Source organism: Castor canadensis, chromosome 19 (genome assembly GCF_047511655.1).
Source record: "Castor canadensis chromosome 19, mCasCan1.hap1v2, whole genome shotgun sequence".
NCBI classification, from domain to species: Eukaryota; Metazoa; Chordata; class Mammalia; order Rodentia; family Castoridae; genus Castor; species Castor canadensis.
This window is the reverse complement of record NC_133404.1, coordinates 25987999-26015966: the sequence shown is the minus strand read 5'-3', so window position 1 is coordinate 26015966 and position 27968 is coordinate 25987999. Positions and strand designations below refer to the sequence as shown.

General features: G+C 36.4%; 1 protein-coding gene and 1 pseudogene across 7 annotated transcripts; one reads left to right on the top strand and one right to left on the bottom strand.

The window, feature by feature from the left end:
- Nucleotides 1-6272: 6272 nt before the first annotated feature.
- LOC141419332 (small nucleolar RNA SNORA8) lies at nt 6273-6346 on the bottom strand (annotated as a pseudogene).
- A 1506-nt stretch (nt 6347-7852) lies between these two features.
- Nucleotides 7853-27103, top strand: LOC109675608 (uncharacterized). 7 transcript variants are annotated; one of them, XM_074061521.1, is made up of 6 exons: nt 7853-7937; nt 9300-9351; nt 9724-9803; nt 15519-15645; nt 16319-16397; nt 22182-27103. In XM_074061521.1, exons 5-6 carry the CDS (start codon nt 16364-16366, stop codon nt 23702-23704), a joined length of 1557 nt encoding a protein of 518 aa, XP_073917622.1. In that variant the 5' UTR covers nt 7853-7937; nt 9300-9351; nt 9724-9803; nt 15519-15645; nt 16319-16363; the 3' UTR covers nt 23705-27103. The 7 variants fall into 7 exon arrangements, with proteins under 7 accessions (XP_073917622.1, XP_073917625.1, XP_073917626.1 ...); XM_074061524.1 differs by lacking the exon at nt 9724-9803 and adding an exon at nt 18462-18526 and having other exon boundaries at nt 7859-7937; XM_074061525.1 differs by lacking the exon at nt 9724-9803 and adding an exon at nt 18462-18526 and having other exon boundaries at nt 7859-7937; nt 16314-16397.
- The last annotated feature ends 865 nt before the right edge of the window (nt 27104-27968 follow it).

The window sequence follows — 27968 nt, the reverse complement described above, 5'->3', positions numbered from 1 at the left end:
ATATTTGCACTAGGTAACATTTCTATCCCTGAACTATGTGTAATTTAGTATTAGCTGGTTAGCAATATTAATACTAGCAAAACCAAGAGAGAAGGGTAAAAAGAGAGAGATGGAAAGATAAAAGGAATAGAGTAGAGAGGAAAAGAGGAAAAAATGGTAGAGATGGTGGATGATCAAACAGTGAACCAGGCAGCAAATCCCTTACAGAAGGGAAAAAAATAAAAACTAAAAATTAAAAAAAAAAATCACCAGTTCTGGAGCTCTAGAATTGCAGTCTTAGTTTTTCTGATGCTAGTTCTTTAGCATCCAGACTTGTGTATATCTCTTAGGTAGGTTTGGAGCCTTCCTGTGGCAAGTGGATGGTGGGTGGGGTTCCATGGGCCTTCAGATGGAGGCCTTTAGCTGAGGTGAAGTAGCCGGCCTTTGGAACATGGACTTGGCATGCCTGAAGGGTGCAGGCCATCAGAGTGGAGATCCTGCATGTCAATGGATCCCTTGCTTGACAGGCTTGGGGTGCATGGTGGAGCAGAATGGAGATCATGTGTGTGTGGGTCCCCGGCTTGGCAGGCCTTAGGGGCACAGCCTTGCAGAGTGAATATTGTGCAGTGCTGTGCAGGCTTTGGGGGCATGGCCACCAAAGCAGAGATCATGCAGGGCTGGGGAACACAGCCCAGTGAGAAGGAGCTCCTGCAGGGCTGTGCAGGCCTGGGGGGGAGGGGCGTGGCCTGGTGGAGATTGTAAATGTCTGTGGATCCCTGGCCTTAAGGGCTCCTCCCATGAAGATCCTGTGGGTCTGAGGGGTAGGAGTTTGGGGTAGCACAGCCCTGGTGGGGCAAAAGAGCAGGGCCAGAGGATCAGAGATCCCATGGTGTATGGAGCAGCGGCTCTGCAGTCCTATTGGGCGAGGCATGGCATGCAGCGCCTGTTATTCTTTTAGTATATGGTGGCATGGAGAGGCCTCCCACAAGCTAGGGGCTCAGAGTGCTGATGTTTCAGCTCTCCTTGGTGCTTTACCTCATTCAAGTAAGTCTCCAGCTTATTGTCAAAGTCCCTGGATCACGGAGGTCAAGAGGTCTGTAGCTGTGTTCTGGTCACCATCTTGGATCCTTTTGACATAAAGTTTAGTTTTTGTAATCTGTTTATACATTAAGGCCTCTTCCTGAGATTGGTGTAAATTTTTTCTTTTGACTACTATAATTCACATGGTTCATTTTTACTACTCCTTTACATTTGTTTTTTGTAAGATTTTATATTTACATTTGTTTTTTGTAAGATTTTGTATTTATAAATACATAAATGTATTTATGACAATCTTTTGAACTTTAAGCTTGTATCATTATTTGTTTTATATTTAATTAATAATGTCTCGCTTTAAAATCTATCATCTTGTATATTTTTATGATCTTTTTTCTCTGGATCATCACTTAACCATTTTATTTTCCCTCTTCTTGTTCAATGTTCTGTATTGTCAATTTTCACCTTTAATAGTTATGCAAGAAATTCATGACATTGTCAAAATTTAAAGTTAATCAAATTAATCTTTAGTTTCTTCCCACATAATAGAAGAAACTTGCAACAATTCAATTTGCTATTTCCCCCTTTTATATATTATTTTTATCTGGTTTTAAGAACTCTACCTTTAAGTTTTGCCTCATGAGATATTTTTATTTCTTTTTTGGTGGTAGTGGGATTTAAACTCAGGGCCTTACACTCTACTCTTAAGCCATGCCTCCATCACTTTTTGCTCTGGTTATGTTGGAAACATGGTCTCACTTTTTGCCCAGGCTGGCAAAGATTCCTGTCCTCACTGGGATGACATCATCATCACACCCAGATGTTTTCTGTCAAGATGAGAGTCTTGAATACTTTTTGCCTAAGGCTGTCCTGGAAGTGTGATCCTCCTGATCTCAGTCTCTCACATAGCCTGGGATGACATGAATACACCATTGTACCCTGCTACTGGTTGAGATGGGGTCTGGGGAACTGCCTGTCCAGGTTGTCCTTGAACCATGATCCTCCTGATCTCAGCCTCCCCAGTAGCTAGGATTGCAGGTGTGAGCCTTTGGCACCCAGCTTTATGGCTGTTGTTTAAAACTGGTGTTTATTTACATTTGCCCATATACTTATTCCTTGTTTCTCCTATATTTCTTCTTAATCTAACACCTTCCCTTCTGCCTCAAGTGTACATCTTTAAAAATTTTTTTTGGCCAAAATCTGCTGTTGATGAACTATGATAAAGGGTCTGACTCCATTTTTTTTTTATGTTTGCCCAGTGTCAGCTTTTCATTATGCATAACATCTAGGCAAGCTGATAGGAAAACTCCGGTTCTCCCTCCTTGACAGTGGAGGGAAGTTCAAACAATGCATGCAAACCTTTACCCAGGCCGCACACCCTCACCCCCAATAAAAGCTAAAGGCAGTCTTCTTTCTTTGTCTTCTTAAGACATTTACAGGACTGGTAGGGTGACTCAAGTGTTACAGCATCTTCTTTGTAAGCACAAAGTGCCTGCCTAGCAAGTGTGAGGTCCTAAGTTCAAACCTCAGTACCAACAATTAAAAATGAAAGACATTTTCAGACCAGTTTGGGAGGCCTTGTAATAAGGCCTCTTCGTACTGTAAAGGTGTGTGTGGTATCACCAGTCTTTCCATCTAAACCAAATTTAGGTAGGGGTCTATTTGCTCCATATTTATTTATTTGTTTGAAAATGTATTGATTTTGCACTCATCCTTTAACAATATTTTTGTTGGCTATAGAATTTTTATAGTATCTGTTCAGTCTGTCCAACATATAATTCTGCTATTTTCATTTGCTTGTTTTTCCATTTGTTTGTTTGCTACCAAAGATAGGGAAAACCAGAATTTCCTCATTCTCCACACAGGTGATTGTGGAAGAGGTGCCTTTCACTGACCAGAATGCAAGATGAAAATACATAAACCCCTGACTTAGATATTGTGAGTATGCACAGGGTCTCATGCTGGCTTTTCTCAAATTTGGATTATGTGGGTAGTCTAGAAAAGTTCTAGCAGTGGTGTCTGTTTAATGTAATTGTGGACTGATGATGCAGTTAAGGTGTTGCCAAAAATGGTATAGATCCTCTATGGGGGAAAACAACTCAATCCTAGGCTTTAAAATATACATAATTTTTCAAAGTCAAAGAGCAAAATGCAGAGATACCTAAACAGACCAGGATCTGAGGTACTGTGAATAAGAATGTGCAGTAGCAGGCTCCCCCATAATTCAGTGCTGGAATTTTTATTCCCACATGTTTAAAGAATTTTTTAAAGCTTGATAAATATGAAAATAAGTGGAACCTACATAAAGTAAGACTTTTTGAAAGGGAAATAAATATAGTTTCTGCACACACAAATATAATCACATAATCTAGAAGCTTGATGGATGATTTTGGTTGTGCTACCAGAGGAAGGAAATTTTCACAAAAATTTCCAGGAAATTGAGATCTACAAAAAAATGAAAAAGCATTTTAAGAGAGTCTCACACACACATAAAAGAGTCTTGCTGCATCGGCGGCTCATGCCTATAATCCTAGCTACTCAGGAGGCAGAGAACAGGAGGATTATAGTTTGAAGCCAGCCTGGGCAAAAAGGTTCCCAGACCCTGTATCAAAAATACCCACCCACAAAAAGGGCTGGCTGAGTGGCTCAAGTGGTGGAGTTTCTGACTAGAAATTGTAAGGCTCTGAGTTCCAAAACCAGTATAAGCCACACACACACACACACACACACACACACACACACACACACACACAAAACCCAAAAACAACAAAAACCGAGAGTGAATCTCACAGGTGAAAGTTTACAAAGGACTTATTTTTAGCAAAATGCAATAAAATAGGGAGGTAAAGAAAAAACATCTTTTTAGTTGAAGGTGATGAGAGGAGAGCTTACTGCTCTGATTTCATTTTTTGTCCTTCCCAGTGCTGTTTTAATTGCTGAGTCTGGCCCTCCCCCGCCCCCCATAATGTGGGAGAATTTGGTAAAACAACTGATCTTGAAGTACATACTGGAATAAGACATGATATCTTGGATTGCTTTAAAATCCTAAACAAAGAGAAAAAGAATATAAATGAAAGAAAAAAGGTATAAATGAAGCAAGAGAGACAAATGTGGCAAAAGGTTGAAAAGTACTGAACAGGGATGATAAATATAAGGGTGGAAGTGATTATATTATTTTCTCTACTTTGTCATTGTTTCACAATAAAAATTCCAAAAAAAAGAAACACCTGACTATGTCTCAGATATACTCTTTGTATTGTTTTCACTTACCATTACAAAGTCTTACAGATTTTATCTAAGTATCTCTTAAGTATATTGTCTCTTCTCCTTGGTCAATTTAGACCTGATATTATTTAACCTAGACAATCGTAATATCCTATTAGATGGTCTTCCTTTCTGCCATTAATCTTAGCTAATTGTAATCTAGTATCAATTTAGTTAGATTCATTTAAGTTTGAGACCATAACATTTACTTGCTTAAAATCTTGCTTCAGGATAACAATGAAAGCTAGCTCATCCTACCTGGTCAGTTTCACCCCTTAAAAATTTTAAACTCGAACAATGTAGCATTCCAAACTACTTGCACTTCAAATGTGCAATGCTTTTAGACATTTCTGCTTTTGCATATGCTGTTCATTCAGTAGACTCCAGCCTATGTGTCCTCTGAAAATCATTCCCTCTTTCCCAAACTCAAACTGCATATGGTACTCTGTCCCACAGTACTAGACATTTTCTTCTATATTGAATTTAAATCACAGAAAAATATTTTCTTGTCTGACTTCTACTGGACTGTAAACTTTGATCATTTAATATTTATTATTTTAATTTCTGTTACCTTATCTATGCATCCTGCCTCAATGGGAGTCTGGATATAGCACAGCACAAAACTAGTGATTAGAATATAGGTCAGAGAAAATAATCTATAATACTAAGTAAGAGATAAAAAGAATAAAATAGAAAAAATAATTTTAAATGACATGGAGATACTATGTAAGAGATAAAAAGGATAAAAAATAGAAAAAATAATTTTAAATGACATGGAGATACTATGTAAGAGATAAAAAGGATAAAAATAGAAAAAAATAATTTTAAATGACATGGATGATGGAGTGCAAAGTTTCAGTTGATCTTTAATCAGAATTATATTAAGGATAGAAAGATTCAAGAGATAATATGTGCAAAAATAATGAAGAGAGCATTCCAGAACTAATAAAATACCCAAATCTATAGATTAAGAAGCCCAGAAAATATCAATCAGGATTAAAAAAAAATATCAACACTTATGCACTTTCTTGTTATGGCAGAAACCCAAAGAGAAAGAGTGAAAAACATTCTATGCCAGAAAGCATGACAGTTACATTGATAGCTGGTTTCTCAACAACAAATAATAAACCCAGAAAACAGAATATCCATTGCATGTTATCTGTATACTAAAAGAAAACAGCTGGCAGCCTAAGCTTCTATACCTAAACTGGGCTTGCGACTAGAGTTAGGGCAAAAGTTCTGGCTCTGGAACTATCAATGGTCCAGGTTAAGCCAAATGTCCCAGAAAGCCAATCAAAGATATAAGCAGCAGTGACAGCAAGAAAGGAGCTTTATTAACAATGTGAAAGACCATGAAGAACAAAGATCTAATGACCCAAAATCTGTCTTCAAAGTGCTTATAGCAATCTTACTGTTTTATAGGAGAGAATACCAAAGGCAAGGATTATAGGGGTGCATATGGGATTCCATACTAGTATTCCAGGTTGACTTGTCTGGCCATGGTCTAGTTGATCATTATTGGGCATTCAGAGCTTTGTTAGTGCCTATAAGTTTTTGGTTACTTAAAGAGTAATTTCAGTCCTTTGTTTTAAGATAGTCATCAATTAGGACTAATGTTCTAGGAATCCAAAGAAACTGTGGGGGAGACTCAGGAGAACTGAGAAGGAAGGAAATGAAATAAGATGGAGTAAGAAATAAATGGAGTTAACTAGGTCATTGACTAAGCTCTCCTTCAAATCCCTACTGTCAAGCCATCATTCCATTCCTATGGGAAGGGGGGAAAAGGTCCTACAGTTCTAGTCTTCTGGAATTCTGACATAAGAAACTTTTAGACTTCTCATACCTGGCTGTCACTGGATTTTGACTTCCATTCATTCTTCATGGTAAAAGTACCTCTAAGTAATCTATTCATTTCTGTGGTTCATAGTTTTCTCTGAGATCATGATCTCCTATCTTTGCTATCTTATCAATTTTTGTTATTTAAAAATTTTTTATACTGTATCAATAGGAATACATGCACAAAGGCAAGAAAATCAACTATGCCAGATACTGAATTTCTATTGCAGCATCTTACAAACTTCTGATTATTTTTTATGAAGATTACAATTTTTTATTTAGTATCTTCTGTTGAGAGGAATTGATAGAAGCAATCATAGGGGTTAAGAGAAGGTATTTTTCCCCATTTTGGCAAGAGCTTTCAAACTATTACTATTTAGCTCCTATTCCTTTGGGAAAGCATCCCAAAGTGCTGTCCATAATCCAAAATGTCTAGATAATGCAATGATTTAGCATCCTCAGATCAGTAACCAAAAGGAAGGATCCCACTAAGTAAAACTGGCAAGAGATGACAAAAAGGCAACTCTAAATGTTCCAATTGATTACTAATTTTATTTTGTTTAAGAAGCTTTAACTGTACATTAGCAATGTACATTAAATAAAATATATAAACATCACAGAATGAATGAGGAAAACATTTAAAACACACCCTGATAATAGTTAAATCAAAGAGGTATGGTAGTCCCTCCTTTTCCTTGGCTTTGCTTTCTCTGTGTGGTTTTAGTTATCCATCAGCTAGAGTCCAAAACTATTAAATGGAAAAGGTCCAGAAATAATTTGGAAGTTTTAAACTGTGCCCCGTTCTGAGTAGTATAATAAAATCGCACATGATCCTGCTCGATGCCAACTGGGATGTAAATCACCTCTTGTCCAGACTAGCCCGAATGCATATTCAACTTGCCATTCCTGACTTAGCAGTTGTCTGGTTATAATGGTCAGGGTTTGTGTTTAAATAACTGATTTTTACTTTAATGTACCCAAAAGTAATGAGGCTGGCAATTTGGGTAAGTCAAAGAGAAGGCAAAATGTGCTTCCTTTTTCACCTTATACCATTACAAGCAAAAGGGTGAATATAGTACCAAAAGGCATTTCGAGATAGATATCATGTTAATGCTACTTTTATTGTAACATATTGTTTTAGTTTATCACTAATTATTATTGTTGATCTCTTACCATGCCTAATCTATGAATTAAACTTTCACAGGTAAGTATGCAGGAAAAATATAGTCTACACAGAATTCGGTTTTATCGAAGGTTTCAGAGATCCACGGGGAGTCTAGGAACCTCCTATATCAAAGCAGAAAAAAAACTGGGGAGAGGTAATACGTCCTCCCTGATACAGAAGGGATGACTGTAATTAAAATTAACAACAAAACAGATAACTTTTTATCCCAAATTAGATAACTTAGATAAATTAAAATAAATGAAAAAACTGAATACATAAAATCTATAGTAAACACAGGAAGCAAAAGTTCCAATAGAAAATGAGATAATATGAAAAAAAAGTAGATAAACATAAAATCACATTAATCTCACTAAACGCTATGTGCACATTTAAAGAACAAGAAACGCCACTTTTTGTTGTTGCTGTTGTTTTTCCAAGAATGACTAAGAAGAAAATACAAGGATTTCAAGGATGAACCCGAGAGATTCTGCCTTACTTAGTCTCAGCGTTCCTGCTCCCTCCTCTTCACGGTCCCGGGCGGAAGAGGAAGTGCGCCTGGGGCATTGTGGGAACTGAAGTCCCTGCGGCGCCCGCGAAGGCCATCCGCTTCCGGTCACCCTGTGAGAGCCCTGGGAGGTCGTTGGACTTTTAGCCAAAGGTGACTTGGATCCTACGGTGTTTGGACCCGCCGGGTGGCACAGTTTGCCGTGGACGCGGGAGTGGAAGGAAGGGCCGGGCTTGTGGGGCCGTAAGACGGGCAGAGCGGGGCCGATCTGTGCGCGTCTTTGGAGAGGAGCGCTCCTCTCCAGGGCCGGTGGCAAGGGCGCATGCGCATACTGCCTTAGCCAAGTGGAGTCAGGTCACCTGTTCTCCATGCTGTTTCTAGCTGGGACCTATCCTGGGTACTGAGGAATTGGCAGGTTTGTGGAGTTCAACAGGTTTAAAAGTCTAACAGAGGAGACAGACTTAATGCATAAGTTCAAGCCATCCTTATAAGAATTTTTTTTTTTTTTTTTGCGGTACTGGGGCTTGAACTTGGGTCTTCACTTTAAGCCACTCCACTAGCCCTAGTGTTGTGAAGGGTTTTTCGAGATAGGGTCTCGCGAACTGTTTACCCGGGCTAGTTTTGAACCTCCATTCTCCTGATCTCTGCCTCCTGAATAGCTAGGACTACAGGTGTGAGCCACTGGCTCCCGGCTGTGATAAGAACTTTCCTCCTCTTCAGGAGGTGAATTTTATTGTCTTGTCATCTGAGTCCTGAATGGCTGAAGGCCAGGGTGTGTCTTTAACAGCCACTTATACCTTCTGTGAATCGTTTTGTGCACCTCAGGTATTGTATGCAGACTCCCAGCTCTATTGCAGGGCCTCAAATAGGTCTGATGGTGGGCAGAGTCTGCTGCCTGCACCATTTGCTCCAAGCCTTAGCTGAGCAAAGCCAACTGTTACTATCCTAGGCTGAGATCCACTAGAGTAAGTACTCATCTTTAGGCACATGAATAGAGAGTGAATTTTGGTCTCAAAAGAGTATCTCCCTAAATTAGCATCTACTCTCATGCACCATCCCTGCTCCAAAGGCAAAATTCAGACTCTAGAAAGTGGAAGAGAAGGAAGCACCCTAAGCAGCAAAAATATATTACGAATGGAATCACCTCTGAGCTAAGACCTCTTAGAACAAATTGAAGGGAGAAGGTAGAGAATGTTTTAAAACTCTGGTACTCCTGGGTCTACACACCTTACTGGAGTGCTTGGTATAGGAAGAAGGTAGTTAGGAAAGAGGCACCATATCTACAAAAAGAAAGACCGTAGTCAGCTTAAACCAAAAGCCTGAGTCAAGAGGTGAATGTTACTGAATAAGCTATGTGGGAAAGGACCAAGATAAGGTGGGTGAGTGAGAAAACAAGGGCTCAGGTGCTGAGGGGGTAATGGCCTCAGTGGATTAAACTGTTGTCATCATTCTAGAAACCCAGACTGGCTGCTCTGAGCTAGTCTAGTCACTAATGGCTTCTTTCTTCTCTGCCAGCTCTGCTTTCTCTACACTTCCTCTAGAAAAAGAAGCCATGACCCAGGTCCTGGTAAGGTAATTTTTTCTTTTCTCCTGAAATACTATATTGATTACTGAAAGTTGGCTGACCTTTTCTCCTTGTTAAGAAAGAGAAAATAGATTAGCATTTACCAAGCACCTAATGTTTGTCTGATACTTTTAGACACTCACTGTACCAATTCCTGTATTTATGTCTTAGAGGAGCAACAAAAAAAGTAGATGATAATTTATTTCCATTTTGATGGAGAGGAAAAGATTTCAAAGATTTTTTTTGTATGTTGAAATTTTAACCATTTCATGTAGCATTCATTGATGATTGCTGCATAAACCACTTATTACTATGAAGGCTACAAAAGCTAATGATGTAACTATTATTCTTTTCTTTCTGCTTTTTTCTTTTTAGACAAAGCTTCACTTTGTAGCCCACGCTGGCCTAGAATGTATAATCCTCCTGCCTCAGCTTCCCAGATTCTGGAATTACAGGCAAGCACCAACACGCCTGACCTTTATTAGTCTGTCTACATCTGTAACTATTCTTTCGTGAAGACATTCTTTTCTACTTCTTTTATTCATATCAGTATTTTATATCAATAGGAATTCAAGGATCTTTTATTTGGTGGGAAGGTTTATAATCTGTTATACTTATTACTGATTTTGATACTGAAATTATCCAGATTTGTCCCAAGGGACTCCATTCAAACCATGTTCTGTATTCTTTTAACATATACTGTGTGTTTGGGACTCCAGTCAAAGCAGTATTTGTATTCTTTTACTATATACTGTATGTTTCTGTGTGTATTTGTGTGTGTGCACCTGTACTTTTTAGCACAAGATATTTTAGGCTCATTTTGTTCTTTCCATATCCTAGACCAAGAAGCCTTGGTTCCATTTAGTGGGAAGTGGCATTGTTGAATCAAAATCTGTATGTTAGGTGTACACATTGTTACTAGTATATCTGCCTATAGGCCCTCCCAGTGGACAAATCTATGTAAATACATGAAAACACATATACATATGTATATACACATATCTGTATCTGTATTAAAAACAACTAATCTATCCTGATGCTAATCCAACACCAAGTAGTTCATTCATGTCTTCTTCCTTGCTGTATTTGTGACTCCCTTCCCCCAAATGAGAAACCAGGCTCCTATCATGCTAAATATATTTACTCAGTTGCTTAATACCAGGACACACAATAGTTAGTTTTCCTAGCTTACACACCTGGCTTATGAAAAACCTACCAACTACCGTTCAATAATTGTTTACAGTTCTAAGACTGAGGGTATATAGTTGAATGCCAGTTCAAAAGTTACTTGTGAGCTGGGTGCCAGTGGTTCATACTTATAATCCTGGCTACTTGGGAGATTGAGATCAGGAGGATTGCAGTTTGAGGCTACCGTGGGCAAAAGTTAGCAAGACCCATTACAATCAGTAACTGGATGCAGTAATGTGTGCATAATTCGAAGGTACACAGGAGATAGGGAAGCTTATGGTTCCAGGCTAGCACAGTCAAAAGAAAGTTTTTGAGATCCAGTCTTAACAGAAAAAAAGCTGGGTGTGGTGGCATGTGCCTGTTATTCCAGCTGTAGCAGGAAGCCTAAAATAGAAGGATCAAAACCAGGCTGACCTGGGCAAGAAGTGAGACCCTTTTGCTCTAGCCTCCAAAATAACCAAAGCAAGAGGGCTGGAGGCATGGCTCAAGTGGTAAAACACCTATCTAGCAAGCATGAAGCCCTGAGTTCAAACTCCAGTATCACCAAAAAAAAGGTTACTTACATTTGGATATAGATTGTGACCTTCAAAATTTGTATATTGAAGTGCTAACTGCCAGTACCTCAGAATATGAACGTTTGGAGCCAGAGCTTTTGAAGAGGTAAGTTAAATGAGGCCAGTAGAGTATGCCCTAATCCAGTCTAACTGATAGCTTTGTAAAAGGAAATTGAAACATAAGCATGAACAGAGGGAAAGCTTTGTGATGTCATAGAGAGATGACCATCTATAAACTAAAAGAAAGGGGCCTCAGGAGAAACCAAATCTGTTAACATCTTGATCTTTTATTTTCTCTTCTGTGAGAAAATAAATTTTTGTTGTTCAAGATACCCAGTCTGTATATTTTGTTATTGTAGCCCTGAAAAACTAATACAGTATCATTTAGAAATTTTTCTTTATCCTCAATCTTCTAAAAATTTTATATAATGTTTCATGATTCCACAATGAAAAATTACACAGTGAGGATTTTTCAGAGAATTATCATTAATCCTTCATCCTTCAGTTTCTTCTCGTCCAGTCCATCCCTATAGGTAATCAATCTCATTGGATTCAGTATTATCCTTTTTGTATTCTTCCTTACAAAAATGAGCTAATACATGTACATTTCATTTCTATTTTGTTTTAAACAAAAGGTACCAATATACAGATATACTGTATATTCTACGCATTTTGCTTATTTCACCTAACAATTTTTCCTGCAAATTGCTGCATCTTTTTAATGAGATCTTTCTTGTTTATTCATTTTTCATAGCATAAGAGCACACACTGAGTATTGCATTAGTTTGCTAGAGCTGCCATATTTAAGTACTACACACTGGATGGCTTTACAGAAACTTACTCTCACACAGGTCTGGAGCTAGGACTCTGAGATCAGAGTAGCAGCAGGGTTAGTTCTTCTGAGGTCTGTGAAGGAGAATCTGTTCCATGACTCTCTTCCAGTGTCTGGTATGTGCTGGCAGTCTTTGACATTCGCTGTTTGTAGACACATTGCCCTACTCTCTGCTGTTTTCTTCCCTTGGCATTTTTCCTCTGTGTGTGTATGTCTCTCTATCCAGTTTTCACCTCTTTATTTTCCCCTTCGTTTTTTTTTTTTTTTTTTTTTCCTTTGCAGTGCTGGAGATCACACCCAATGGCCTTGAGCAAGCTAGGCAAGCACTCTACCACTTAGCCCTTGAATTTTCACATTTTTATAAGGACACCAGTCAAATTGGGTTAGGTGCTACCCCAATCATTTCACCTTAACTTGACCAGCCATAAAGACCTTTTTACCAAATAAGGTCACGTTTACTGGGGAGACTTCGCCATCATCATCTTGCGAGACACAGTATACTCATAACATCTGTGAACCATACCTTATTTAGTTATTCTGCATAAGAACATTCAAGTTGTCTCCAACATTCTGAAATTCAAAACAGCACTGCAGTGAGTAACTTTGTACCTGAATATTTTCATGTTGGATGCATACCTTTCTGCTTTTTTGTCTTTTAGAATGTGTTAGGGTTTTGTCATACAGTTTTTGTACATTTCAAATTTAGCTTACTTGTAATTAATGTCTTTCCTACTATACTGAGATTTTTTTTCTATCATCATTTCTCCTAACTGGGGGTTAATTCTGTGTATGAATACTGCAGATCTTTTTGGTAACGTTTATATCATGTTATCTTACTAAACTTATTATTTGAGCTAGTTTTATCATTTTATTTTTAGGGTTTCCAGATATACTGTCACTTGCAAATAGAGATGTTATTGTATTATCTTTTCAAGTGCTTATGGCTCTGATTGATTTCTCTTCTCTGATTTATTTGGCTAATACTTGTAGGAAAAATAAAATAGTGGTAGTTATAGTAGATATCCTTGCCTTAGTTGAACCACCTTCAGTGTTTGTTCTTTTTTAAAGGATACTTTTTTTTTTTTTTTTTGGCTTTAGGACTGATGGTTTTTCAGCATCTGAATTTATGGTAGGATTTTCTATTAGAAATACTAATCTAGTACACTTGATTCTCATCATTCATCATAGTTATGGTCTTTAAAGTCACCATGAATATTGCACTTAAGAAATACAGGGTTAGGATTTTCTTAGCCTCTGATCAAAACATTTTCATCAATCATACATAACTTTGGTTTATGTGTGATTAATTTAACATTGAATTTATGGCCAACAGCTCTATTTCTCCAGTGAATGACGCTTATCTAACATCAGTATTTTCTCTGTAATGCACATGAAGTGACTTCTTGCACTTAAGAACACAAGATAGCACTTCAGCAGTACACTTGGACTATGTTAAATAAGAGAATCACAAATAAAAGCACAAAGATATGAAAGACATGGCACTGAATAGACTAGAAGTATGAAAGCTGAAATGAGACTGCAGGGTCTAGGGCAGCTTAAATATTTTGTAGCTCTTTGCATGTCTGGGAATAATGGTGAAAACATTATATTAAATTTTGGGTTATAAATTTTAGCAAGTAGGCAGGTTTGGAAATACAGAATTGGTGAATAGTGAAGATCAATTATATGTCATATGAGTGGACTTCCTAAAATTGAGCCAGTCTTGAATTCTTAAAATACATTTTGCATTTTTACTAGTTTCTTTGACCCATTTTTTAAAATATTAACTTTATCTCATTTTTATCCTATTAGTTTTTTTCCTTTCTTTTTTCCACCTACTTTTTTTTATTTCTTGGACATTTTGCAGTTTAGTCAGTTCTGGGTTGTTATCTTTATGTATTTTACTAATTCTGTTATGAATTGCTGAATTTCTGACTCAAGGTTGTATGACCAGATACTTCTTTGAGTGTGTTTCACTTAGTTTTGGGTACTCTGTTGTAGCATTCTTCTATTTTCTGCTTTTTTTGGAGGAGAGATTAGAATATCAATACTTCAAATACTCTTCATTTCTGTTTCTCTTTTTCTAGGTAAGGGTTGCATTCCTGTTTGAATTTCATGGTCAGAGTTGACAGTTTGGGGAGGCAGTTCAGTTCTTATTTCATGAGTCACTTCTGTAGTATTCCAGAGTTTGACTTCTGTAATGTATCTTCTTGATTATATTTATCACTATCATTTTAACAACTTTTTGTGATTGTCCTCTTTTCTGTATGATTTCGGTTGTTTAAATTTGCACAGGTTTGGATTATATATAGGACATAATTCCCAATGTTCCTGAAACTCTGTTTATTCTTTTTTCCAGTCTACTTTCTCTGTATGGTAATTTCGATTTTAGTTTCACTGACTCTTTCCTTTTTCTTTTCCATTCTGTTATGAAACCTATTTAATGAAATTTTTATTTTTCACTTCCAAAATTTTCATTTGACTTTTCTTTATATCTTCTATGCTTTTTGTTTGCTGAGACTTTCCATCTCTTCTCTTGTTTCAAGCATTTATGTAATTGCTCTGTGGGGAATCTTAAATGCTGTTTTAAAATTCTTGTCTCAACTGTTGCTGGGTGGTGCATTAGGGAGGAATGTTACAATTCTGGGGAGAACCCAGGTAAGGTTGGAGATCTTGACTGTCCTGCTTTGCCCTGGCTGAAGGTAGTGAAGTAGAGCCCCATTTTCCTCTGCATTTGCTTAGAATAAGGTGGCTATTGTGTAATAAAAGATTTTTATATTGCTAGACTACACTTTTCTAATGCTTTTACTAGAAAAAGTTAAGCATTTGGTATTGCATTTTTCACTTTTTAAATAGTGGAGACCCTGGTTGGAGAATGGGGAAAACGTGTAACACAGACTTAAGCTCTGTTGAAGATCTGAGGCCTGTTTTCTGCACCCTTAATTTGGATTCAAGACTCCTGGGGTCTCAGTCTCCCAGTTCCACATATGGCCTCAAATATTGGCAGGTCCCTGAGAGGCCTCCTGTGTCTGCTGAAGAATAGTCTATGAAGGTTTCTGCTTTTGACAGTGTATTGAGTTTTCTCCTCAAACTTCCTGCTCTCTGCTTAACTGCCTCCCTCCATCATGCAGTGCCAGTTAAATGACGGCCCATTGGCATTGTCAATGTCACATTCCTAAATTGTTTCCAGAGGGTTCTTACTTTTTCTATTTAACAAAGGAGGAAGAGAAAGATTTTTGATTATAAGCTGAGGAAGAATTTTCAAGGAAGGATAATTTGAAGGTTAGCTAAAAATAGATCTAATTTGTGAGAGTGGATGTCTAGAGAATAACTATAGAAAACATCTAGAACATAGGTAAGAGGATAAAGGGAAAGGCACTTTTTCCTTTGACAGGAGGAAAGACATTGATGAAATTAGTGAATTTATAAAGTTGGAATAATCAGTTGCCCTCTTCTATTTTGGATAACTCCAAGGTCTGAGTATCATCGAATATACTTCTTGTACATCTTTGACTTTCCTGTGACTCAACTGCACTCTTTATGTCATGGATACTTGTTCAGATATTTAATAAAGGATAAATATGCTTGTATTTTAGGAACCAGTGACATTCAAGGATATTGTTGTGGACTTTACCCAGGAAGAGTGGAGACAACTGAGCTTTTCACAGAGGAATTTGTACAGAGAAGTGATGCTGGAGAACTATAGGAATCTCATCTACATAGGTAAGGACAGCTTAATGTTGTAATTGAAAACCTTCTGTCAGAGGGATGGTGCTTTCTCAGTTATTAACAGGGTGGATCTTCACAGTATTCTACTCAGCTGTGAAGAAGCCTTCAAATACAGTTGGCTACTGCATTAGCTTTCTGACACTGAATACTTAATAATCAACTTAGGGGAAGGTTTATTTTGGATCATGGTTTCAGTTCCTGCTTACTTGGCCTCATTGCCTTTGGGCCTGTGACCAGGCAGCACATCATGGTAGGGAGGATGTGGCAGGGGAGATGCCCACCACATGGTGACCAGGAAGAAAAGAGAGATAGGAAAGGACTAGGGTCCCACTATCCCTTCAAGGGCACGTCCTCACCGATCCGACTTCCTTATACAGTGCCCCATCTCCTGAAGTTTCTACCCCTCCCAATAGTGCCACAAGCTGGTAACCAAGCATTTAACACATGAGCCTTTGAGGGACATTCAAAATCCAAACTACAGTAGCCACAAAGACACAGGATGTTTCTAATGTATTTTCTACCAGGAAATTATCTTTATTTTTAAGAATTGATATGAGGAACCTCTCTGTCATAGCCTTCCATGAAACCTCCCCATAACCGTCTTTCAGAGGGCTCAATAGGACTATATTTTCAGATGTTTTATGTTTTTCTTTCCCTATGAGTATAGGGAACCAGTGCTGTCTCTCAGCGGGAGTTAAGAGAGGAGGCATGGATGATAAAAGCACCCCTGCATAGTACTTGTCCAGGTAAGACACAGGACATAAAGCCATTATACCCTGTGCATGTGGTGTCTGTCAGTGTTGGCTACAACTTCTTCTCATTGTCAGCTCTATCTTCACGTGTTCTTTATCTTCTTTTCCTGTTTGTTTCTCCTGCCTTCTCAGGGGAAGATTTGTTCCGCCCTATGTTCATATTTCTTGGTGTTTTTAAAATTCTTACCCATCTCTCTCACCTATCTCTTCTCTTACCTAATTCTTTTCTGTGACTTTAGTTGTAATTACTCCTTCTCACTCATAGTCTCCTTTCTTCACACATTCAAATTTTCCTAACTTTTTCCCTATAAATACAAATGTATATACGATTATACTGAAAGTAAGAATTAGTTAAAACGAGGACCGGGGGTATATTGGTGGTAGAGTATGTGCTTACTATCATCAGTGTTTTAATCCCCAACAAGAAGAAAAATAATTGGTTAAAACTTTCTAGAAAGGAGTGTAGCCATACACTAAGAGCTTTAATGATACCTTTCATACTGATCTTTTTTCTGACAGAACCCCTACCTATTAGACATCATAGGGGTCTAGAGAATGAGTCATGAATAAGTCTGTTTCCTGGACATTATAAGTAGCTAATTCCCATTATTGTAACCTTGTTTAAGTAAACCTTGGCATATCCAAACATTGAAAAACTGTATCATTAGAAACATTATATTCACAAAAATTCTCCAGGATGTGGGATAGTGCACTAAGTAAAGAGAGTAAGATACTACATTTTATGTATGCCTAGAATTTCAAATACACTACAGGGAAATATTTAAATGAAATGGCACATTGACTTTCCTCACTTTTTAACTATGTTACTTTTTTTATGATGCTGGAACTCAAACTCAGGGCCTTGCATATCCTAGGTAAGCACTCTACTGCTGAGCTATACCCCCAAGCCTCCGCTCACTTTCAAATGTAATTTTTACAATATGCTATTAACTACAGTTTTTCTCTTTACTTTCTATTCAGGCATTTCTTTAGACTCACTATTTCTTTCACTTCTTTTTATTTCAATATATTTGTACTGACATCCTTATGGAGTTTGGTTCTTTATCCCTCATTCATTCAGCAAACATCTCTTGAATACTACCAAGAAAAAGACCCGCAGGGAATGCTCCCAAATGTTAAAAGTAGACATCAGTGACTATCAAGTTACAAGTGACTTTTGTTCATTACTCTTTCATTTCTTCTAAAATTCCACAATTGGCAGATTTTAATTTCAAAATCAAACAGAAGTACTTTGTAAGATACTTGACTTGATACCTTGCATATTTTTCCATAATTTCTTCATGATTAAATTTCTTTTTTTCATCTCAGTCCTTATTTTAGTTTCTGAAGACTACCCCTGTACTGAAATTGCATATTCAGAAGCAACCATTAAATTTCTTCTAAAAATACTCTACCCTTTTCCCAATTGTCTTCATCCTCAATTATTCTACTGTATGTTAACATTTTAATTTTCCCATTTTTTTAAACTTGACTTTGGACACAATATAAATTTATTCTGCAAATTTTTAGAAAGTATCAATAAGGAAAACTAAATCAATTTATCCTCTGTTGGAAGGAAATAACACATATGCTATCTTGTCTTTATTACTTGACATATAAAACAATCAGTAGTCATATAAAATAACTGATCAGCATTCAATTTTATAGATTTACTGACTGATTAAATTAAATAACGACGATTGAATATTTAAGTTATTGCCAAGTTATTCCCATTGTAAATGATACCGATTTAAACATCCTCATACACTTTTTGCACATTAGTTCAGTCAGATCTTGGTACAAAATCTAGAAAATGAATTTTTTGCAGCAAAGGTTGTAAATATACCTTTACAAAAACGTTTTGTTAAAATTCCAGTCTACATTCCTACCAGTGACATATGGAAGTACCTGCAATAAATTATAGCTCAGTGTTTTACACTTTGTTTTTATTACTACTGCGTGTTTGCATTTTCCATGTAATTTACTTTTTATCTTTTATGAGTTATGTATTCTCATTTGCCTGTTTTCTTCTTATTAATGTGAAAATGTGTTTTAAAGATGCAGATCTGCACTGTTTGCTACTAACTGCATGTGACCCTTGAGGCCAGTTCTAACTGAGGCATGTGAGTATAAAATACACACTAGATTGTGAAGACTTTGTTTGAATGTAAAATATTAAATGTCTGTTCCGCTGACTGCATGTTGAAATAATATTTTTGCATATACTGGTTTGAATAAAATATATTATTAAATTAATTTCACCTTTTTCTTTGTATTTTTTTTAATGTGGCTATTGGAAGACTTAAAATTACATATGTGGTTTGCATTTATGGCTCTCATATTTCTTTTGGAAAGCACTAATATAAATATTTGATTTCTGTGTATTTTGACCATTTACCTTTGTTTTCTTTTTTTGGAGGGGAGGGTAGTTCATTATGATTAAAGTAATAAAACATAGTTGATAAAAAGTATTCAAACCATACAGATATAAACAAAAGTCTGCTGTAAGTAATCTGTCTCTCAACAATCCCATTAATAAACAATTTAAAGCCATTCAATGTAGACTATAGGATGCCTTGCATATTCTAGGATTTATGTGTGAAACCACATTGTCCCAACTTTTCTACCCTCAGCCCACAATTACCACAGGACTAAAATTCTAACCCTATATCCTGAATTATTCCTCTCTTCCACCCAAATTTTATAGATCATTTAACTCTTTAAGGGTTTCTAAATTGAGAAAAGTAATATCCTCATTTCTAGAAGAAAAGAGTTTTATTATAGTAGACAAAGGAATATATCATACAATAGCAAAGCACTACTTGTAGGTGGTAGTGATCTCAAAACTGAGCATTCTTTTCTGGAGCTCTACTGGTGCTAACCACTATCTTTTGCTGTTGAAAGTAAAGCTTCTGTCTTTCCATGAATTTTTCCCAGGCTCTAGCTAACTGCTAACTCAGCTGAAGTGGTGTTGTATTGGTCTGACTGCATCATATGCTTTTGTTTGAGTATTTGATTTATTAATTCCAAAGGATTCAACAGATTCCCTCAGTGTGGTTGATTTAAATTCCAAGCTATAATTTTATAATTTGAACAATACAGATACATGCATATACATACATGTACTTGTCAAACAGAGGTTTGCTATTGGTCAGGACTATATAGAATGTGTCACAGATAAGGAAGCAGCTATTCTTCATTGCCATGGAGAAGACCTTATCAAGTAAGAGAAAGAAGCAGATACCAAGTGAGTTTAGGATGTAGGTGTGCCTATTTGGACAGGAGAAATCACATGTTCTATGTGAACTATAGGAAATTTGATTGAGCTGATAATGAATAGTTCCCCTAATATTCTTCATATTTTTCTTGTTGTATCTTCCACAGCTTATCTCAGTTATTGTCTAATTCATCTCTTCCTCCCCAATTTTAGATCTCTTCTTTAACAAATGCTATATTTCCATTTATTCATTGAAAAACTTTATAGTGTGTGCCTACCTTTTTTTTTTTTGACCCAGAGATAAAACAGTTAATATGACCTAAAAAGCACTTCTCTCAGAACGTGCATTTTAGGCAGGAGAAGGGAGTGCTAGAAGATGGAGGAGACAACTGTAAATATATTAGGTAGTGATGACTGCTTTGGTGAAAACAAAATGGGGCATTGTGAGAATGTTGGGTGATTAGGTAGAAGAGGAGGGCTTTTTATAGATGGTATCATTGAAATTGGAGCATGAATGGCAGAAAGAATCCAGCCTTTCAAGAATCAGGAATAAGCATATTTCAGATTCTAAAGGAGGAACAAACTTGTGCGTCCCAGGAATTATGGCTGGGAGATAATGAGTGTTAGACATAGAAGAAATGAGATCAGAGAGAGTTTACTCTGAGTCAGGTAGTATAGAGCTATGGGAACCCATTTGAAGGATTTATATAGAATGGAGATCTGGATTATAAGGAGACAAACAGACCACAGGAGATCTTTAGCAGTGGTCTGGGTAAAAGTGGCCAGAGCAGCACTCAAAATGGAGAGCAATCAGATGAAATAGGATAGGATTTGGTAAACTTGGCAGGAATCTCATTGATTATTTAGACATGGGAGGTCAGCTGAGGACAGGAAATACTATATGGTTTTGGTTTGAGTAATTGTTTAAGAGGCATAGAAGTGAAATTTACAGAAATGAAGAATATTTGGGTATGGGGTAAAAATAACAGCGTTTCAGACATTGTGATGTGTATTTCGAATTTCATATGTATGAAGTAGAATATTTCAGACAGACAGTTGGGAGTAACAGTTCAGGAAGTGAGCAGGCCTAGAGACAAATTTGGAAGTCCTTGTCAAAGACATGGTGATTATAGCTATAGTACTGGATGCTGGATGATCTAAAGGGAAAAGAGGACAGAGCTATGGGTCAGTTCCTTCTTCATGGACCTCTTGACTTCATCTTTTGACCATGAGTTAACTATAATCACTTATCTTCCTGACTTTATTCTTTGTTTTGGCCCATTATATGTAAACATTGTGAGAGTTTTATTTTATCTGATTTAAAAAGCTGCAAAAGCTTTGCATGGCACCGAAGCACCTCTTATGATTTCAGGGCTCTCTATAATCTGGCATTGCACAACCCAATCCCTTTCCATTTATCCTATCATCCTGGTATCCTCTGTGGATACACTTGTGTTTGAGCCTGTTTGTTAGGTATTCTGTTGTCTTAGAGTTGAATCAGATTCCATTTTCTCCATGAATGATTTGACATCTGTAGTCCAAATCAATTATTCGTATATCTAAACTATTATTTCAGTAATGTGCGTTTAAGTACTTGTTACTGATTATTCAGTTGGACCTGCATTTGTAAATACTATGTTAGCATGCATATCCTGCAGATTTGAATCACAGGAATTTGTAAAGAATTGATGTCATTGCTGTTTTAGGAAGATGGATATGGACTGAATACAAGATGCTTAATAGGGGTAAATATTTCTTATTCTGAGACCTCCTTCTCACTCTCAGGTTTTCCTACCTACTACTTCACATAGACCATACAGTCCCCACATAGGAAGTGTCTGAGATTCTTACATCTCCATATATTTCAAATGTATAGCATCTAAGTTTATTCTTTCCTCACATGTAAGTGGGATGGGTTGTTTTTCTCCCGTATGCTACTAATTCTTTCATCTTTTAGATCTCTTTGAGTTTACATGTCTAGTTCCAATTTCTTACCCCTATCTTCCTTAAAATTTCAGTAATTATGAGAGCAATGCCATGGCATTTTTTCTTTCCCCTTCCATAAGATATTTCAATTGAAGACTCTGTTCTCTTTTCATCATTGTGTCCTGGGTATCTAATTAGTGTGGTGTTTGGCAAATGGCAGGTGTGTTACTTAAATATAACAAACTGATGAAATAAATAATAAACCAAGAGCTGTTCAGCAAAAAGATATTGAAGGTTTGTAGGCAGAGATACACATTCTCTCTCTTGAAAAAATATTCCTGTGATTATTATCTTTGTTTTAATTTTCAGCACTTAATTTGTATATTACTGATTTTTTAGTCAATTTTTAATTGTGCTGTTTATGAATTTAATTATCAGTTCTTGGAAAAAGATTCTAGGATTTGTCACTTTCTTGAACTATATAGAACCAAAAAGAAATGAAAATTGGGGAAAGGGGCCAATTATTTCCTTCACCAGAAATGCTTTCTGGCAGAACATTTCTTTATTTGGAAATCTTAACATCTTCAAACAAAGCCTTGCTTATTCTCTTCACTTAATTCTTTTTATTCTTAAAGGAATATCAACTGAGGTATCCAGAAGTGGGGACTCTGTGGTGAATTGTCAAGGGATTGTTGTCACAAAATTAGAAAATCAAGAGCTTTTGCCTTGGGAAATTACTAAGCAGGTACATTCCCCAGACACTTTTGTGAGTGACTGCCAAAATTCTGAAGGAAGCAGAGATCATTTCCTGACCCGAGAAGACATCACCAAGGACAAAGAGCTGTTGAGGAAAATCCATCCCATGGGAAGTGATTCTATGAAGTTCTATTGTCATCTTGGGTCTAAATTATCAGAACAAACTTCATTGCTTCAGGATGAACTAATAGACCAAAGTAGCCACAAGGAAGAGTACACCTGTGTGTGTGGTAAGTGTCCAACAATTTACTTTTGGAAATCACAGTTTGTCACTTGTAGTCATCAGAAGAACCAAGCAAAAGTGAAATGGAATAACTGTGAATATTTCCTTAAGAAAAGTCCACATTTTGAAAGAAATAGAAAAATCTACATGGTTGATATGCAGTGTAAACATGTTCAGGGAGCTGATGACTTAAGTTTGAACTTAAACCTACATAATGATCACAGAAAAAGTGTGAAAGAGAAGTCTTTTAAGTGTAACGGTTGTGGAAAAGACTTCAGTTGTAGATCAAAACTAAATCGACATATGATGATCCACACTGGGAAGAAACCCTATGAATGTGATGAGTGTGGTAAGAAATTTAGTGATTACACAAATCTTCGTGTTCATCAGAGAATCCATACAGGAGAAAAACCCTATAAGTGTGGTAAGTGTGGTAAGGACTTCACTAGAAGTTCAGATCTAGGTACACATCAAAAAGTTCACACAGGAGAAAGGCCATACAAGTGTGATGTGTGTGGTAAGGGCTTCATTGCAAGCACAAAACTTCTCATTCATCTTAGAGTCCATACAGGAGAGAGGCCATACACATGTCAACAGTGTGGTAAAAGCTTTCGTAGAAGCTCAGATCTATCTACTCATCAAAGAGTGCACAGTGGAGAGAGACCTTTTAAGTGTAGTTTCTGTGGCAAAAGTTTTAGGAGGAGCTCCAAACTCTATATTCATCAGAGAATCCATACAGGAGAGAAGCCCTATAAATGTGAGCAATGTGGTAAAGATTTCAGTAGGAGCTCCAAACTTCATATCCACCAGAGAGTCCACACAGGGGAAAGGCCTTATAAATGTGAGGAATGTGGTAAGGGCTTCACTCTTAGCACAAATCTTTATGCTCATCAGAGAATCCACACTGGAGAGAGACCATATAAATGCAAAGAATGTGGTAAAGCTTTCAGTCAGAGTACAAATCTTCGTGTTCATCAGAGAGTCCACACAGGAGAGAAACCTTACAAATGTGAGGAGTGTGGTAAAAGCTTCAGTCTTAGCACAAATCTTAGAGTTCATCAGAGAGTCCACACTGGAGAGAGACGCTACAAATGCAATAAATGTGGAAAGGGTTTCATTCAGAGTTCAAAACTTCATATTCATCAGAGAGTCCATGGAGGAGAGAAAAACAGAATGTAAGTTTGATTATAACTAAAGTCAGAAATCTTCAGTCACATAAGAGTATACCATGGACCTGAATGAAAAATGTAATCAATGCAGTATATTAATATGCAGATTTTCAATATGGGAATTCAAATTACTGATAAAATTATAGAAATGTTTTGGTCATTAGCACCCAATATAATAATACTAGAATTAAATCCCCAAAGTACTCTATAATATATAAAATGTGTATAGGAATGTGTGTGCATGTATATATAACTACACACAAATATAACTATACACACATACACAAATGTATACATGCATAAATGTACACGTGTAAGAATGAAAAATTTTGCTTTTATAATTTGAGAAAACCACATAATTTGTAACATTCTTATATATTAAATGGTATGGTATAATTTGAAGAAAGACTCTGAGAAGTTACAAATGAATAATATAAACCATGAGGCAACTGTAAAATAACAGCTAAGTGCAATATGCCATTAAAAATAATACATAAATGCCCAGTTAATCCAAAAGAGGCCAAAATGGTCAAAAGTAACCAAGGGGACATATTTCAAATACAAACTAGATAGCAAGATGATAGACTTAAGTTAACCATATAAGAAAATATTTAAATGGTCTAAGGATGCTAAAGGAAAAGCAGAGAAGGTCCAAACACTTAAAAAGCAAGAACCAAACCATACTGCTTTTAAGAAATGTACTTTAAATATAAATACAAAAATAGTATAAACAAAAACATTTGGAATAGATATAGTATTCTAATTGTAACCAAAAGAAAGCAGAGTGACTCTATTAATAGACAAAGTAAATTTAAAGCAAAGTGTATCTCTATTGATAAAAATGTGATCATGTTAACCCATGCAGAAAAAAAAATTTGACAAGTCTAACATCAATTCCTGCTATAAACTCTCAGCAATCAGGAATAGAAAGACCCTTCCTCCATCTGATTAAAGGTATATACAAAAAAAAGCTACAATCAACATCAGCTGATACCATTCTGAAGGCAGAAAGCATGCCCTCTATGATAAAAATGGATGTGTTCTCTCACTTTTATTCAACAGCATTGGGACTTGGAGTCAATATTATATGAATACCAGAGAAGTAAAAGACATCCATAATGGCAAGGAAGAAGTAAAACTGTCTTTATTTGCAGATGATATGATTGTCTATGTAGATTATCCCATAGAATTTCCATAGAAGGATGCCTGGCTGAGTGTGAAAAGTGTGTTCAACACATACTCAGTGACCTTTGGCAAGGATTAAGAGACCTACTCTTCCCAGATAATTAAGGAATTTTTGGTGCAGTCATTTACTATCAATAAACAAACTGAGGAGAGACTTCACATTGCCCCCCAAAATGCAGAATTTATAGATTTAGTTCAGAAAGTCACTAAACAGCAGTGACAATAACAGTGAAACCTGGAGCAAGCACACAATCAGATTTCCAGAGTTGTCACAGTACCAAAGCACCCAGTTTCAAACAAACTGCATTTTTTTGGCATTCAAAGAAACAAAATATTGTCCATATGTTGGGGGAGGCAGGGAAAAAACAGTCAGTAGAAAACTGTTCCTGAGGCTGTCTCAACATTGGTAGATGAATCTTCATAGAAGATTCCAAATCAGCTTATTTAAATAATGTATTTCAAAGAATTAAGAGAAGCCATGTTGGCAGAAGTACAGGGAAATGTGATGGCAATACTCTATTAGCACAAAAGAAATTATAAAATAGAGCCATGTAGAAATTCTGAAACTGAAAAGTGCAATACATGAAATGTAAGAATGTGCTCGGTAGGCTGAATGTCCAGATTTGAACAGTGAGAAAAGAATTGCATTTCAAGATAGATCAATAGCAATTGCATAGTGAGAGGAACAGAAAGAATTGATGACGGAGAACTTCCCAAACTTGGTACTAAAAATCTTTACACTAAGAAACTCAACAAATTCAAAGAGTATGAACTCAGAGATAACAACTAAGTACATTAAAATTAAAAATTTATGAACTTGACATCATACAAAGAATGTTCTCCAGCCATAATGGAACAAGGTTAGGAAATGACAACAGAATTAAAATTGGGAAATTAAGAGACATGGAGAAATTAACACCCAATTAAATGAACAGTGGGCCTAAGAAGAAACAACAAGGGAAATTAGAAAATACATAAAGAAAAAGAAAACACAGCAAAACTTATGGGATGCTGCGAACACAGCATTCACATGACATGCACAGCTGTAAACACCACCCATATTACAAAAGATAATAAATAATAAGCACATTTTCACCATAGAAATCTAGAAAAAAAGGTACAAATAAACTAAAAGCAAATAGAAAAGGGAAATTAACGTTTTATTGGATTGGAGACGAGAACGTGGAGAAAATCAACAGTATATCAGTTGGTTCTTTGTAAACCAACTGGATTGGTTACAGTTCTGCTTCTCAACAGAATTGAGAAACGTACAGTTAGACTGCCCAAGAGAACGAGGAGGAGAAGAGGAGAGGAGAGAGAGACAGAATTACTATAATCAAGAAGAAAAAAAGACATTACTATTGATCTTACAAAAAATAAAAAGAATGTGAGGAAATACAGTTAATTGTGTAACAACATATTAAATAACTAGGCGAAGTGAACTAAATTCCACAAACACAAAATACCAAAGCTGATTACAGAGGGAATAGAAAATCTGAATCATGCAACTACTTTGGAAAACAGATTGACAAATTTCTTTAAAAAGTTAATAAATGCATAATCTGATAGGAGGTAACAATTCTTTGAAAGATTTAGCTAAGAGCAATGCAAGAATTTGTCCATACAGTGATTCATATGTTAATGTTATAATTATTTTGATAGCTAAAAAGCAGAGACAACCCAAAAGTCAATCAAGAAGTAAGTGGATGTGTTATAGCTATCTCTATATTTATTACTAAGCAATAAAAGGAATGATTCATTGGTAAATACTACAGTATAGATGAATCTGAAAGTAATTATGGTGAAAGAAGACAGATAAAGGAGTACAAAATGCATGAGTATATTTATATAAAGTAGATTAGTGATATGTATGATTCAGAAATGGAACAAGAATGATTGGAGGGAGGGAACTATAAAGATGCCCAAGGGAACTCTGGGATCATTGAAATGTTATCTTGATTGTGGACATAGTTTAACAGATATGTACATGTGCCAACTTACCAAGTTTGAGCACTAATTATATGCAGTGTAGTATTCCTATTATGCTTCATAAAGCTGTTTTAAAAATCACATATAAGTGATTTAATCAATAGACATAGAAATCCTTATTTTCATGAGTCCTGGAAACACTCGAGTTATGTTGGCATGGCCATTGGTGTCTGTTTTATCTTAACATTTCCGTTATCTTTTTAATACAAAATCGATGTGAAATCTCTTTATTATATCTATTTTAGAAAAACTGTAAACCTTCTTTGAATCCTGGGAATTTTATGATTTGTTGGTCTTTATTTTTGCATCAATTTACTTTTAATATTTCTTTGCTTTGGTATTGTGTTTGAAAGTTTTCTGTCACTATAACAGATTATCTGAGATAATTAATATATAAAGAGAAAAGATTTATTTTGGCTCACAATTTCGGAAGTCTCATTACACGATCTGTTGGCCCCATTGTTTTGGGCCTGTGGTATGGCATCACATCATGGTAGGAACATGTGGTAGAGCAAATCCACTCATGCTTTTTACCCAGGGATGGCCTGAACCAGTCTTCCTACCTAAGCCTCACACATAGCTGGGATTACAGGCATGGCCTGTTGACCATGGGCAGCTAGATTTTCTTTGAATTTTTTACTGTTTTAAAGTTTAGAACTATACAGTGTAACATCTTACATTAGAATAATGTGTGCTTGCACATGAAATCCCCAAGAATTTATTAGCTATTTTTACAAATATACATGAGTATTCCTGTAGCAAATGCCTAGTTTTACTTTTTCAGAAATTTCATAATAATAAAAGCGAGAGCACACAAGGGAGGGGTGAGGATAGGTAAGACACCTAAAAATCTAGCTAGCTTTTGTTGCCCTTAACGCAGAGAAACTAAAGCAGATACCTTAAAAGCAACTGAGGCCAATAGGAAAAGGGGACCAAGAACTAGAGAAAAGGTTAGATCAAAAAGAATTAACCTAGAAGGTAACACACACATGTACAGGAAATCAATGTGAGTCAATACCCTGTATAGCTATCCTTATCTCAACCAGCAAAAACCCTTGTTCTTTCCTTTATTGCTTATACTCTCTCTTCAAGAAAATTAG